The sequence below is a fragment of the Rousettus aegyptiacus genome, unplaced genomic scaffold, assembly GCF_014176215.1.
Source record: "Rousettus aegyptiacus isolate mRouAeg1 unplaced genomic scaffold, mRouAeg1.p scaffold_m13_p_6, whole genome shotgun sequence".
Classification (NCBI taxonomy): Eukaryota; Metazoa; Chordata; class Mammalia; order Chiroptera; family Pteropodidae; genus Rousettus; species Rousettus aegyptiacus.
In genome coordinates, this window is record NW_023416309.1 from 37,602,232 (window position 1) to 37,616,303 (window position 14,072).

Here is a 14,072-nt window from a genome sequence, read left to right on the forward strand (position 1 = left end):
GGTTTAGAGGAGGAGGAGGGGTTTAGGCAAGGTAAAGAGGCCTCACTTGGGGACCTGCGAACGAGTCGAGGACCCTCAGCCTCCGTAGGCTGGATTGTCTTGTCCCCCAACCGTCCTGCCTCTCTCTCCTTAGCATCTGTCAGACCCTTAGAGGCTTCTGTAGCAAGCGCAGAGCTCCTGGCGTTCTTACTAGGGGGAAGGGCAGGCGGGAGAGGCGGGGCCTCCGGGCGGGGCGGAGCAGGAGTGGGGAGCCTCTGGCCGCAGGAGGGGCTCCTCTCCCGCGGGCGGGCGCGGGAGTCTGGGGGCCGCGGCTTCCCCCTCCGGGTCCGTGGAGGCGCCTGGCCCCTCCTCCCCCTGCCCCCCCACCCCCATCCCTGCCGCCGCTGTCAAGGATAAACCCGGCCGTTGCTTGCAGGAGCAGCGGCAGAGGGAGAGCTGCCGTGAAGAGCCTCCGGCGCGGCCTCGCCTCGCCCTCATCAGCACCGCGGACAGCACAGCAGCCGTCCCCAGGACCTAGACGCCTGACCGCCCACCTGCCCACCAGCCGGGCCCGCGGCGTCCGCATCAGCACTGCGGACAGCGCCCCGGGCCCCATCTTGCTCCCGCCAGCCCACCTGCTTCCGGAGTCAGCAGCGAGGACAGCCCCTCCTTGACCAGCCCCTCCCAGGCTCCGAGCGGTCAGCGCTCCCGGAACATGGCCACTGAGGTAGGGGGCGAGCACCTGGCCCTCAGGCAGTGCCCGGCTGCTGCGGGAACAGATCCCCGCTAAGGGCGTACTGGGCGGGAAAGGAAGATGGGTGTGTGTGTGTGTGTGTGTGTGTGTGCGCGCGCGTGCGAGTTGAGAAGCGTGGGGTAGGGCGGGATGGGGTAGTTTCCCGGTCTGGTCCCGAAGAAAGGGGTGGAGGTCTGAGTGGTAGGGTGGAAGAGAGGGGCTCCTCGTGAGAGCTCATCTCACTTCTGGAGTGTCAATCTTCCTCATTTGAGTCCTGAAGCTGTCAGTGACACTTGTTGGTACTAGCACCAGGGTTGCTCTTGGGGCCTCAGCTGGGATTTCCCTTTCCTCTGGACTGCAAATCCTGAAACCTCTTCCCTAAAGGGCTGGGAATGTGCCCGTTTTAGGAGAGGGAGTGCGGCTGTTGCTATGCGGTGCAGCCATCCAGCTTCTGAGCCCAGAAACCTAGCTAAAGGATGACAGACCTACCTCCACATCAGCATTTTCTTTTGGGGCCAGGGGAGAACAAAGTATCCTCAGGCCCAAAACCCAAATGGTTGGTCACAATGAGCTGCCTGCACCAAGCCCCACTTTTGCATATCATCCTTTCTTGCTTTTTTACCCCATTTGAGTTTCCTGTACCAGGGTGTCTGATGGGAGGAGCTGCCTTCTTCAGGGTGTGCCTATAGATGTGTCGCCTTCAATGGACTTGAAAGCTGAGCCAAGGGATCTCTTGGCTGAGGGCAGAATCTATGTACAATGCTTAAGATAACAGGAATTACCTCCTGTGCCTCCTCATTTCATGAGGGAAATTGTGCTCTTTATGTTCCCACTTAATACATGGTAAAGCTAACACACGGAGGAGGGGGGAATATTTAATACTCACATAGCATGTCAGCAGTGGAGCTGAAAGTTTCTTCCTTTGAATTTTTGGAGTAGAACCTAGGACACTAGTGTCTCCCCAGTTCTGATGCTGACTTCTTTTGTGGTGTTTTCCCATTTCCAACCTCGCTGGAACACAAGCCATGGGAAGCAGCAGAGGCTTTTGAATGATTCTGCAGTGCCTCTGGGCATCTGGTGAGCAGCGTGACATCAATGCTGAGTGTTATTGTTGTTTTTCTGCTGTTGTCGCCACCACGGAACAAGGTGCTGTTGCTTGGCATCACTCACCTTTCTGACAAGGCACAGGGTTACTTAGGAGAGCTTGCCCCCTGGGACCCTGTGAGGGGACAAGCCCTGAGCAGACTCATGCAGGTTGGTTTCTAGGGTGGAGGGATGCAGAGTGCTCAGAAAGCGCCAAAGACACTGGGAAGAACAGGAAAAACAAAGGACAAATGGCCAAGGAACTGGTCACCTTCCAGATAGGGCTGCCAGACTGCAGCAGAGGCTACTGGTGTTGGGCAGGGAAGGGGAAACTTCAGCCATATGAACATAGTTGGGACAGCAGTGTTGATGGAGAAGGTGGCGACATTGTGATGTGATCTGATAGATTCTAAAAGGCCCACCTATTCCAGCACATTTCTCTCTCAGGTCTGCTGTGGTTCCCAGATTCCATCCAGCAGGCTCACATCTCTAGGTCGAGGCAGTGTTTCCAGGAGGCTGCTGTTAGGCAGGTGTGACTCCTCAGGGAGAGGCTCTGCTCATAACACTTCTGTGAATTTAGCACTTTGCTGTGTACAAAGCACCATCACATGCATGATTTCCTTTGAGGCTTAGTGCAACCCTGTGAAGTGGGCAAGAATAGTATTATTATCCCCAATTAGCAGATGAGACAACTGAAGCTCAGAAGCTTGCCTGATCCCTGTGAAGGAGCCAAGGAAAACATTTCATTTTACAGATGATGCAACTGGAGTGCTGAGACTTATCCAAGAAATTATGGCAAATAAGTGGCAGGGCCAGGACTAGAATTTGAGATGTCTGCCTCCCTGGGCAGTGATTTTTCTGCTGCATTCAGGTGTATCAATTAGCCAATTGTATTGCCCAACAGAGAGAAGTGCTCTAGGGAACTCAGCATGAGGCTTTGATGGGAGAGGGGTGCAAAGGAGTTCAGGAAGAGCTGGAACATGGGGACTCAGGCCACCTGACTTGCATGGCTGAGTTGGCTTGAGGGTAGGGGGACAGAGGAATGCCCAGAAGGTATGGAGAGCTGAGGGCAGACATTGCCCACTTCTCAGTTTGGCCTTGGGTAGACTCTGATGGCAGCACTGAGGGAGGAAGCCTTAGCTCTGCCAAGGCACAGGATGTGCACATTATTTGGCCTGCAGAGTGAGTCATTCTCCCCAAGCTGTTTTTAATGTTAGGAATGAGTTAAGATTACCAGGAAAAACCTGTTGGGAGAAGGAAAACCTCATGCCAATCACCTGGGGCCATTCCCTTAAGGTTCTAAGCAGGAAGTCCTCAGAAGGTATTTTGAGGGGAGGAGAAGGGAGAGAGGAAAGGAAGGGAGGAAGAGAGAAAGAGATAGAGGGAGGGAGAGAGGGAGGAAGAGAGACAGGGAGGGAGAATGAGACAGAAAGTGAGAGAATTGAGAATGATTGGGTATCCCTGGATCCCTGGGTGGAAGGCATGGACTAGATCTTTTCTGTTCCCTAATTTCTGTTTAGGAGTTAGAATTAGGGGAGGGGTGTGTGTAAGGAACTCAGAGGAGGGATGAAGCCTCCTGAGTGATAATACACTGACCTCATTTGGAAAACTGTAATAAGCCCATTTCCTGAGTGACAGACCTCTGCAAATGTGTGTCACTGGGAGCAGGGTCCACCCAGATGGCCAAGGACAGCTAGGAAATACTTGGCTGGGAGGGGCTTCTCTAAATGGTGGAGTTTGGCCCCTGAGAGATTTTAAAATGCACCATAGTAGCATTATTTAAGCAGGGCATTTGGAGGTCTGATCACTGAGGCGTAGAATTAACAACCAGCAGACAATGGGTTGGGCTTCAGCTCTGCTGTAGGATGAGAAGCAGAGAGGCCCCGTGCCCAGTTTTCCATTCTAAGGCCTGACTTGGCTGCCTGTGACTCATGGTCCTCACTCATCCTCCACAGCCCAGCCAGGCAGCACGGAGTTGGCTCATTTGCTGAAACTCCTGAGTCGCATATGTATCCTCTGGAATAAGCTGTTTTTAATGAGGGTGGAAATGTGGGCCAGACAGGGCCTCCTGTGTGTCTAGGACAGACCAGGCCCGAGAGTGCTCATCTGCTTGCTCATCTCCACCTCCATCAGGTTGGCTGTATCAGGTGTACAGGCCCTAAATGTGTGACCTGGGATACCCACTCTCTAAGCAGCCTCCCCCTCCCTGTCACACAGCACTTTGAAAGTAGGTGCCTGCAGATCTCACCATTGGTTTTCTCATGAAATGCCTTGGCCCTGTCCTTACTTAGCTGCTAGCAGACCAGGGGATGGTGACGGGAGAGGAGAGGGTTGAGGAGTAAATGAGAAGCCCAGGTGTCTGGGTCAGTGCCCAGGAAGAACTGCCCAGGGAAGGCATAGAAGCTGAGACCTCTCAGAGAGGTGTGTGCATGTTCTGGGATCCTTTTGTGGGATTTCAGAGCATCACAGATCTTGGCTGAAAACTGCTGCCAGATTCCTGAAAGCTAAGTAGCTGGCAAGTGGTTGGGAGCCTGGTTCCAGCTCTGGTCCAAGGTCCCCATCATGGGAATCCTTATTCAGAGGCCTCAAACTGGCAGATCTAGGAATGACTCTTGTTCGCAGGTGTGCCTTATTTAGTCTTCTTAGTGCTTATAAATGTAAAAATTTATTGGAAACACTTAAAAATCAGAATATTTGCTATTAAGGAAATCTGGATTTATGGCTTTTCTTTAAAAATCTGAATCATAACCTGGGCACACATTCTTACATGGCAATGATCAGGTGTTTTCTTGAGATGGGTCATGGATTCTCTAATGAGCCACAGCCCCTACCTGGCCCACTTACACGCTTAGTTCCCTATAAACATTTGTATTCAGAATCCCTGATAAGCCCTCTAGAATGTCAGAGCTGGAAGAGGCTTTCACAGTTACATAGTTCTTACCTTTCAGATTCTAGTTGAAGAAATGGAGCCCTGGAGGAGAAAAGACTTTCCAGAGTCATGTGGCCTAGCCAGGACTAGCACCAGGTTTCCTGCTAGGTCAGTGGGCCATCTTTCCATCAAAGCTCTTTGGTACTTCACAACCGAGCCACCATGGACAGAGAGAGCCAGGAGATCCCACCTTGCCTCAAGTCCTACTCTCTGCCATCTACAGATGAGTTTGTGATGTGTGTGCTCTACATAGGTCTGGGAAACTAGGGGCCTGACATATAAATTGTGTCTGACACCATTCTCTAGCAACAACTCAAGACTGCACAAAAACTCCAGGGAGGGAAGCAGATCCCCAGTCACCCAGAGCCAGGATGGTGTCCTAAGGCTCAGGATATTGTTGGTGTTAGAAAGGGTGTTGACCCCTCCCACTCTGGTTACTTTGAGAACCCATGGGTAAAAGCCAAGAGTAAATGAGAATGTATTATGTAAAGTAGCACCCTAAAAATCCTAATGGCGTAATACAAAAGTTTATTTCCTGCTCGGTGAAGTCCCAGACAGATGTTCCTGATTAGTGGGTGGATCTCCTCCTGGCAATGATGTAGGGACCCAGGCTCTTTCTAACTTGTGGTTCCACCATCTTCAACATGTGGGCTCCCTTGGTTTCTGTGGAAGGGGAAAGATCACAGGGGAGTGGCTGGTCTTTACGAGCCTATAAATGACATTTATCACTTCTACTCACATTCCATTCAGTCATATTTCCACACCTAACTGTAAGGAAATCTGGGAATTAATCTAGCTCTGTGCCTAGGAGGAAGAAGAGATGGCCGTGGTCAACAGCAAGCCGGCCATTGGAGACACATGTCTCCATGGTAGCACACAGTGCATGTGTGGATTCAGGCACAGATGAAGGAGGATATCAGAGCCGGGGGAAGCTGAGTCTATATCAGAATGGCTAAAGCACAGTTTCTCCCCCTTTCTTTCCATTCTCACATCATTTTTCTGGGATTAGACCCACTTTCGTTTCCCTTGGACGACTACAAAGATAGTCATTCCTCCAACTGACACCCTGCCCCAGTCATGCCCACTTCCCATGCACCACTCACAAAGTTGCCAGAATGATCCTTCTGGGGCTAGGGGAATCCATCTTCAAGATCAAATGGCTCATGTCAGTTGGTTTAGAAGGGCAGAGAAGGGCCACAGTCCCTTCTTTTTCTTTTGAAAATAAGACGGTATGAAACCTTAACCAGGCAGAACAGACACATTGATGAATAACTTATTTATATTAGCAAAGCATTCTTTATTTTTCAGTTGTCATGAGATCCCAGTAGATGTTAAGGAGACTTCAATTAAAACCTTGATTGGAGGAAACAAGAACTATTAAAACTAGAGGAGCACTTATGCATTATTTAGTCCAATCACAACACTTTAAGATCTCATCTCTTATGTAGAGCAAGGTTCACCTGGATTTAGGAAAATCTCATATGGTGGTCTGTGTCTGATTCATACCTCTCCAGTACCGTGATCTCCCGGTTATTTGCTCCTACTTCTACCTTGGCAAACTTTCTCTCATTACTTATTCTTTCTGCAGCTTATAAGCAAGTTTAAGTATCTTCCATCTTAAATCGTCCGCTCCAGAAACCCCTCCAGCTCCTTTCACTCTAACTTGCCTGCATGCTCTCCCAATGTTCTTTAAAAAATTTTTTTATTAAGTTTATTGGGGTGACATTGGTTAATAAAATTATGTTGGTTTCAGGTATACAATTCTGTAATACATCATCTGTATATTTCATTGTATGTTCACCACCCAAAGTCTGATCTCCTTCTGTCACCATATATTTGACCCCCTTTACCATTTTCTACTTCCATCCCACCCCACTTTCTCTCTAACCACCATACTGTTATCTGTGTGTATGAGTTTTTGTTCGTTTGTCTTGTTCATTTGTTGCTTTCGGTTTCATATCCCACATATGAGTAAAATCATGTGGTTTTCAACTTTTTCCCTCTGACTTATTTTGCTTAATATTCTCAGGCTTCATCCATGTTGTTGCAAATGGCAGTATTTCGTCTCTTCTTATGGCCGAGTAATATTCCATGTGTATATACGTACCACCACTTCTTTATCCAATCATCTATCAAAGGACACCAGTTGTTTCCATTTCTTGGCCACTGTGAATAATGCAGCAATGAACACAGGGGTGCATATATCTTTACAAATAAATATTTTCAAGTTTTTCAGGTAGATACCCAGAAGAGCGATTGCAGGGTCATACAATAATTCTATTCTTAATTTTTCGAGGAACTTCCATTATCAATAAGACAAGAAATAATAAGTGTTGGAAAGGTTGTGGAGAAGAAGGAACTCTCCTGATGTTCTTATCTGATCTGCAAACCAACTCTATTCTTGCTAAAATCTGCCTCCAGCCATTGGAGTTCACTGCCTTCTCTGCCATCTTTGTTACTTTGCACAAGCTTCTCCCTATGTCTGGGTCGCCTTTTCCTCCCTCTCACCACTACTGCCTGCCCCTACCACTGGTAACTCCTGGCCTTCCTTTCCGACTCAACACAGAGCTCAGGAAGCCTTTCTGAGTCAGTGCTCCTGGGTAAGAAGTTACTTCTCCATGGCATTTATCACAGTCGAATTCATTATATATTTACTTGTCTTCCTCCTGGAGCTCGCAGACTGTCTTTTGCTCGGCATCCCTGGAGCCTGGCAATAGTAGGGACTCAATAAATAAAAGCTGACTGACTGAATTCACCTTAATTACACAGGATGAACTGGCTGTGTGTTCACTCTGCCTTTGGGGCTTCTTCTCCACGGGATTCTAATGTCTAGCTTATTTCGCCCAGTGGGTTGCTTGCCTAAAACGTGGGTGACTGAGGCTAGACGTGGAAGAAAGAGGCCTTGTCCTGTGGAATTGAGCCCACTCCTCCCATATGAAAAGAGTCTTTGTCAATGTCAAGTCTGCAGGTATGGATAGGCGACAGAAGTCATCCCACTGCTTCCTACAAGGGCAGGGAATTTCTTCAGCCCATTTTATCTACGATTTTTTTCTGGGGCCTTGGACATTTGTGGGTCTCTTCTTTCCTATGGTGCGAAGGGCTGGACATGAACACCATCTGTGATGCTCCCTGACCTGGGCCATAACTTGTCCTGAACCCGAATCTCCTTCTGAGTTCATGGACACATCAGGTTCTCCTCTGCCCCACACACTTCCTGCTCCCAGGCCTGCTGTAAGCTCCACTCAGCAGGGTTTGAGACTTCAGTCTTGTTCAGTGCTAGGTTCCCCAAGCCAAGGCCTGACAAGTGGTGAACATCTGATACTTGGTGAATGAATGAAAGTGTGAAAGGTCCCACTGTGTGTGTGTGTGTGTGTGTGTGAGAGAGAGAGAGAGAGAGAGAGAGAGAGAGAGAGAGAGAGAGAGAGAACGAACCAGCATCTGGGCCAGCCACCAAGAATTCTTTTCCTCTCGTTAAAATTTGTTTTTGGCTTTGCTGATGGTTCCAGAATCTCTCATTTTGGCTCAGATATTTCTGAGGTTGCTCGAGGCATCTTCTGTGGCAAACCCCACAGTTCCGCTTCCTCAAGGTCTTCCTGGAGCACTTGTAAGGTGGCCGATTTGTCCTGGTTTGTCAGGAATTTTCCTGATTTTGGTGCTGAAAGACCTACATCCCAAAAACCCCTCAGTCTCAGAGAAACCTAGAAGGATGGTCACCCCAATCACTTGTCTTTTCTCTGTCTCCTCAGGTCCACAATCTGCAAGAGCTCCGGCGAAGTGCGTCGCTGGCCACCAAGGTCTTTATCCAGAGAGACTACAGTGATGGGACCATCTGTCAGTTCCAGACCAAATTCCCCCCAGAGCTGGACAGCCGGGTAAGGACATCTTTTTCTAAACTTAGACCAAAGGCCATGATGGAACTGAGGGGCTTATTCAAGTGTATTTTTTCTTCTAGTATAAAAATAATATATGACACGTTTAGCCACTTCATGTGGAAGAATTAAAAAAAATTTTTTTAACACAGCCTTGCTGTTGCCTCATTGAAAGTTAAAGTTGAGGAAACCTCAGAGGTTTTCTAGTTCAGCAGCTCTCATATTTCAGTAGCATGAGAATCACCTGGAGAGCTTGTTAAATGTAAATTCTCGAGTCCTGTTGGATGATGTTAGGTGTCATCAGAGATGTTAGCTCAGTTGTTGGGCTGAGTTCAGGAACCTCCAAATTTTAGCAGCAATTCTCAACCCCAGCTGCACATTAGTATTTTCTGGGGAACTTAAAAAAATTCTGATGCCCAGTCCCTTCTTCCAGACTCAGCTTCTTGGGTATCTCATGGACGAATGGCCCGTCGAAAGGTATCATTTCTCTCTGCTTTTTGCTCCTGGGTCCAGGATATATGCAGCCTTTATCTTAGGCTGCCATAGAACTGGCCTGGGTTTGGGGGAGGGCAGAAGGCAGACCCTCCTTGACCCTTTCATTCAGCAGCCCAGGCAGTGGGGTGTCTGGGCAATGAGTGTTACAGCTGAAGCCACAAGCACAAAGGATCTGTGGCATTTTTTAGGAAGCTGTCAGATGGCAGTGTGGCTGGAGTGGGGACTAAGCGAGGAAGAGAGTAAGAGATGGGCTTGGGGGGGCTTGAGGTGCTTACCTGGAGAGAGTTGGGAAGGCTTGGGAAGCTTTTGATCAGAGCTGTAACATAATCTGACTTTAACAGGCTCACTTGGCTGGGCTGGGGGCAGGGAGACCAGTTAAAAGGCCAGAGAGATGATGGTTGCCTGGATCAAAGAAAAGAGCTTCGATCGGTCCTCATTTGTGAGGTGGAGACAATAGTTGTACTCCTCTGATAGAATTGTTATGAAGATTAAATAAAAGAATACATTAAAATGCCCGGAATATGGAACATGTTGAATAAATGTTAGCTATTGTGGTTATGGATTTAGGCAGGACAGCTTTCCAGTTGTCCAAACGCATGGAGCTGTCACGTTTCATGTAAACTCTTGGCTAGAAGGAAGTGTCCCCTCCTGAAGTCTCATTCAATGTCTCGTGCAACTGGAGTCCCATCCAAACATGAAGAGACCCTGACAATTAGGTCCTGAGTTCTCTTACAACCATCAGAACAGGGGATGGGGTGACAAAGTCACTGGAGTTCTAGCCTGACCCACTGCAGAAAATGATCTTATCTAGGATATTGTAGGAGTTTCCCATTTCTAAGAGGCCAAATAGCCACTCTTATCCCCATTTTATAGATGTGGAAACTGAGGCTAGTGTTAAATCACTGGTCCAAGGTCACATAGCTAGTTGACAGCCAAGTCTGGACTGAACCCCAGGTCTCCTGACAGCCAGTCCAGTGCCCTTTGCTCTGTGGGCACCTACAGGCTCTCTGGTCTTGCCTGTGTGCTGCCCCACCTCTGCTGTGGCCCCACCACTGCTACCCCCCAACCTGTGACTTTCCACACTCTGAGGAGGCTGACCTTGGCCTGACTCCCTGTCCCTCTCTCCCTCCAGATTGAACGGCAGCTCTTTGAAGAGATGGTGAAGACCCTCAACAGCTTCTACGCAGAGGCTGAGAAGATTGGGGGCAGCTCCTACCTGGAGGGCTGCCTGGCTTGTGCCACAGCCTACTTCATCTTCCTCTGCATGGAGACTCACTACGAGAAGGTGCTCCTCTCGTCCCCTGCATCCCCTCCTCCAGGGATCCCCTCCTGCTCCTCCCGTCCTCAACGACCCCCTCTCCCTGCAGGTTCTCAAGAAGATCTCCCGCTACATCCAGGAGCAGAATGAGAAGATCTTTGCCCCTCGAGGCCTCCTGCTAACGGACCCTGTGGAACGTGGAATGAGGGTTGTATCCTTCCTGGCTGTTCTGTGTGGGGGCAGAGCTGTCAACCAATGGGGTCTGCAGTAAGGCTGCCAGGAAATGGGGCCACCCTAGAGGCCTCCGCTCAGGGTTTTCCTAGGATTCCCTACCTCTCGAGTCACCGAACCTCTTCCCCTCCCATAAGCGATGGGTACTGTTTGTGAATTTCAGAGTTTGCTTTTATTTATCGAATTGCATTTAATCGGTGCTTAATAATGACAGATATATTAAGTGCTTTGGAACAATGGATTCATGTAATTCTAGTAACACCCCTATAAGGTAGGTGACTGTTATTATTCCCCTTTATGATGAGCACATGGCACTTAAATCACTGGCTCAGGGTCACCCAGCTGGTGAATGTCAGAGCCAGGATTTGAGCCCAGGCCCACTCTGAACTATGAGGTTATAATGCCCCTCAAGGACTATGCAAATCTCCACCTACATTTACACGTCCATGATCTCATGCAATCCTCATTTAATCCCTTGTGGTAGGTCTGGGGGGTCCCCCTTTCAGAGATGAAAAAAATGAGGTCTTGGTGGGAGGCTGGCTGGGGTTATAGGCCTGCTCACTCCACCTGGTCAAGGTGTGCACGCTCTCCTCGCCCAGTCAGGAGCAGCGAGAATAGAATGGTTAAAAAATAAATGTTACTGGAAAATTAAGAGGAAAGAGTCAGGAAAACACACATGCCGGACTCGGTTTACAATGTCCAGCAAGAGATGCTTCTAGTTATTGAGCCCGTACTATGTGCCAGGCGCTGGCAAGTGTTACTCTATTTAAGCCTCACAACAACTCCAAGATTCTATTATTATCCCCATTTTACAGATGCGATAACTGTGGGGTTATAAGGGAAATGACTGGTCTACAGTCACATAGCTCGAGGGTGGGCGAGTTGGAATTTGAACTCAGAACCCCAAAGTCTTCGCATGCCCCATACTGTAACGCCATCTCCTGAACATATGGTGTCCTGGGATTCGGTAATTAGATCCTCTGTGATGTGCGCTTCTGACCCTGGCTGTGTGTTCACCCCACGCCCAGCCCTGCGAGTCCCCATGCCTGAGCCGAGTATGTGCACGGGACCGGGGTGGGGGTGGGGGGAGGTTGGGGTCTCTCCAGGCCTCCAAGTCCTTACTGTCCATGAAGCAGGACCAGCTCTGCCCCCTGCTCCCTCGCTTGCCTCCACCAGCCGGTTCCTGTCCACCCCTGCCGGCAGCTGGCAGTCCTCCTTAACACTGCCCCAGATCGAGATCTCCATCTACGAGGACCGGTGCAGCAGCGGCAGCTCCAGCAGCGGCAGCAGCAGCGGCAGTGGCAGCAGCAGTGGTGGGGGTGTTGGGGCGGGGGCCCGGTGACTGGCCGAGAGTCCCTGCAGGGAGGTGTATGGCCGGACAGACGGCCTTGCAGACCTGCGAAGGCTGCGATACCAGAGCACTCGCTTCTGAGTTATTCTCTGGGCTCACCTGCTGCCAGGGGTGGGAGGGAGGGCGACTGGCCTAATTCACTGCAGGCCATCAACCTGTGACCCTCACCCCTCCCTCCCTGGCAGGATGGTCCACTTCCTGACCTAGCTCTTTCCCATGGGGCTGGACTAGTCACAGGGAGGCTGGGGCTGGGGACAACACAATTTGGACAGCTTCTTTCTTCTGCACCTCCTCTCCCCATGCCTTGGAGGGGGCCTAGGTCTGTCACACAGAGAATTCCTATCCTGCATGATTTCTCGCCCCAGATTCCAGGTCCACCAGGGCTCTCTCCTTTCGAGGTCCTGCTCCCCATTGCTGTCTTCCAGTGTCTGTACTTCCTGATGCTCCCACGGGGCATCTGCTTGTCTATGATCCTGCATCCACGTAATCTGAGGTCTGGGGAGACGAGTGGTCCAACTATGGGTGCCATGGTGGAGAGCTATTCAGCCCCCGCCTAACCTCTTCCAGACTGGTGGCTTCCCTGCCCTCCACCCAAAGCCTGAGGCCATCTTGGCCTTGCCAAGAAGCAGCCAATTCCTGAGACTTTGCAGGCCACCAGGCACTGGTCATGGGACATGCAGCCTGGGGCTCTGGGAGGTTATGTGAGGGTCTGGAGAAACGTTTGATGGAGAGATGTAGCCTTGGGGGACTTGGACCTCGAGAAAAGGAACCAACTGCCTGATGTTAGAACCTGCATGTATGTGAGAATGAGTGTGTGTGTGCGTGTCGGCATATGTGTGAGTGCACTATGTGAATAAATGCACATATGTGTAGGTACGTGTGAGGCATGTGTGAGTGCATGTGTGAGTGCACCTGTATGGGTATATGTGTACACATGCGTGAGTGCACATGTGTGTGAGCGCACTTGTACGTTCCCCTTAGCTGCTAGGCCAATGACTGCCCCTCTCTGCATCCTGTCTTATCTTCACATGCGATGGTCTGCGGCTGCTTCCTTGTGTGGGTCCAGCCTGTCTCCCTGTAAATAAATGTCCTAACGCCCCTTGCTCCTTGTCTGGGGCTGCCAGCTTGGCTCTTCTTTCTGTCCTCTCCTCCCAGCCTAGAAGGTTCTCCCCACCTTCTGACTATTGTGTACATTCTAGCAGAAGAGAAGTTGGGGTTCTAGGAGAGCAGAGCCAACCTTCCAGGGCCTTCCATGCCCCTCTCTCAGCCCCCCATGACGAGGCGACAGGGCCACAGACACCGCATATTAAGCCTGCTCAGGCTCTAGGGCTCTCGAAGGCTGTGAAAGCAAGGCTTCCTTGGATGTTCAAAGGAGTACACAGCCTGCAGGGGAAAAGGCAAACTCCTTTCTTGAAAGGAAAGAGGGGCATCCAGCCAGTAAGTCCCTGGCTGCTGAGGCCCAGGGGGGCCAGTGGAAAGGAAGCTGCCCCATCCTGGTGTCCTGAGGATGGACAGAAGGAGGCTGCCTGCCTCAGCTGGCAGGAGGTGCTAAAAGTGGATATGAAAGACCAGCTGCTGCAGGTAGCTTTCTGGAACCAAAGAGGGGCCAGATTTTCTTTTGCACACAGGAGCAATGTGTGGAAAGGAGGTGCTTACCCAGAGAGCTGGAGAGGGCCCTGAGCCTAAGTGGGTCCAAGAATCGCCCCAGAGAGCTGCAGCCCAGTGGGCTCCGCCACGGCCCCCAAACCCCTGGACCCAGCCGGTGCCCACCCTGGCCCACTCGGTGGCTGGGCCTTATGTCTGACCTGTGTCTCTTCCATGGGATGGCGGGGCGCAGGTGATGCAGTGGCCTTTTATTTTATTATTTCTTTTTCCAATAAAAGGACTTGTCTAGCTCAAGGCTCTGTGCTTCTTCTCTCCCCCGTGGTGATGGGGGGTCAGTTCCATGCCCCAGGACCACAGGAAGGGGATGCTCGGCTGCCCACCTACTTCACATTGAGGAGACGGGGCTGAACGTGTTCCTGAAGAGGCAGCAGGCCTGACACCACGGGACAGACCCTGTCGTCTTGGAGCTTGTGGTCTAGTGGGGAGGCGGACATTCCATATCATCTAATCTGTAGCTTATACGGAGCATTTACGGCCTT

At 50.5% G+C, this 14,072-nt stretch overlaps 1 protein-coding gene across 1 annotated transcript; it reads left to right on the forward strand.

Moving 5' to 3' along the window:
* The first annotated feature begins 366 nt into the window (after positions 1-366).
* GOLGA7B (golgin A7 family member B) lies at positions 367-13,868 on the forward strand. The gene is made up of 5 exons (XM_016164223.2): positions 367-706; positions 8,471-8,596; positions 10,221-10,373; positions 10,456-10,557; positions 11,809-13,868. The coding sequence occupies exons 1-5, from the start codon at positions 695-697 to the stop codon at positions 11,917-11,919; spliced, it is 504 nt and encodes a 167-aa protein (XP_016019709.2). The 5' UTR covers positions 367-694; the 3' UTR covers positions 11,920-13,868.
* The last annotated feature ends 204 nt before the right edge of the window (positions 13,869-14,072 follow it).

Coding starts and splice junctions, on each gene's coding strand:
- GOLGA7B (XM_016164223.2), top strand. Junction 8,597..10,220: donor CCCCAGAGCTGGACAGCCGG/GTAAGGACATCT, acceptor CTCTCCCTCCAG/ATTGAACGGCAGCTCTTTGA. Junction 10,558..11,808: donor TGGAACGTGGAATGAGGGTT/GTATCCTTCCTG, acceptor ACACTGCCCCAG/ATCGAGATCTCCATCTACGA.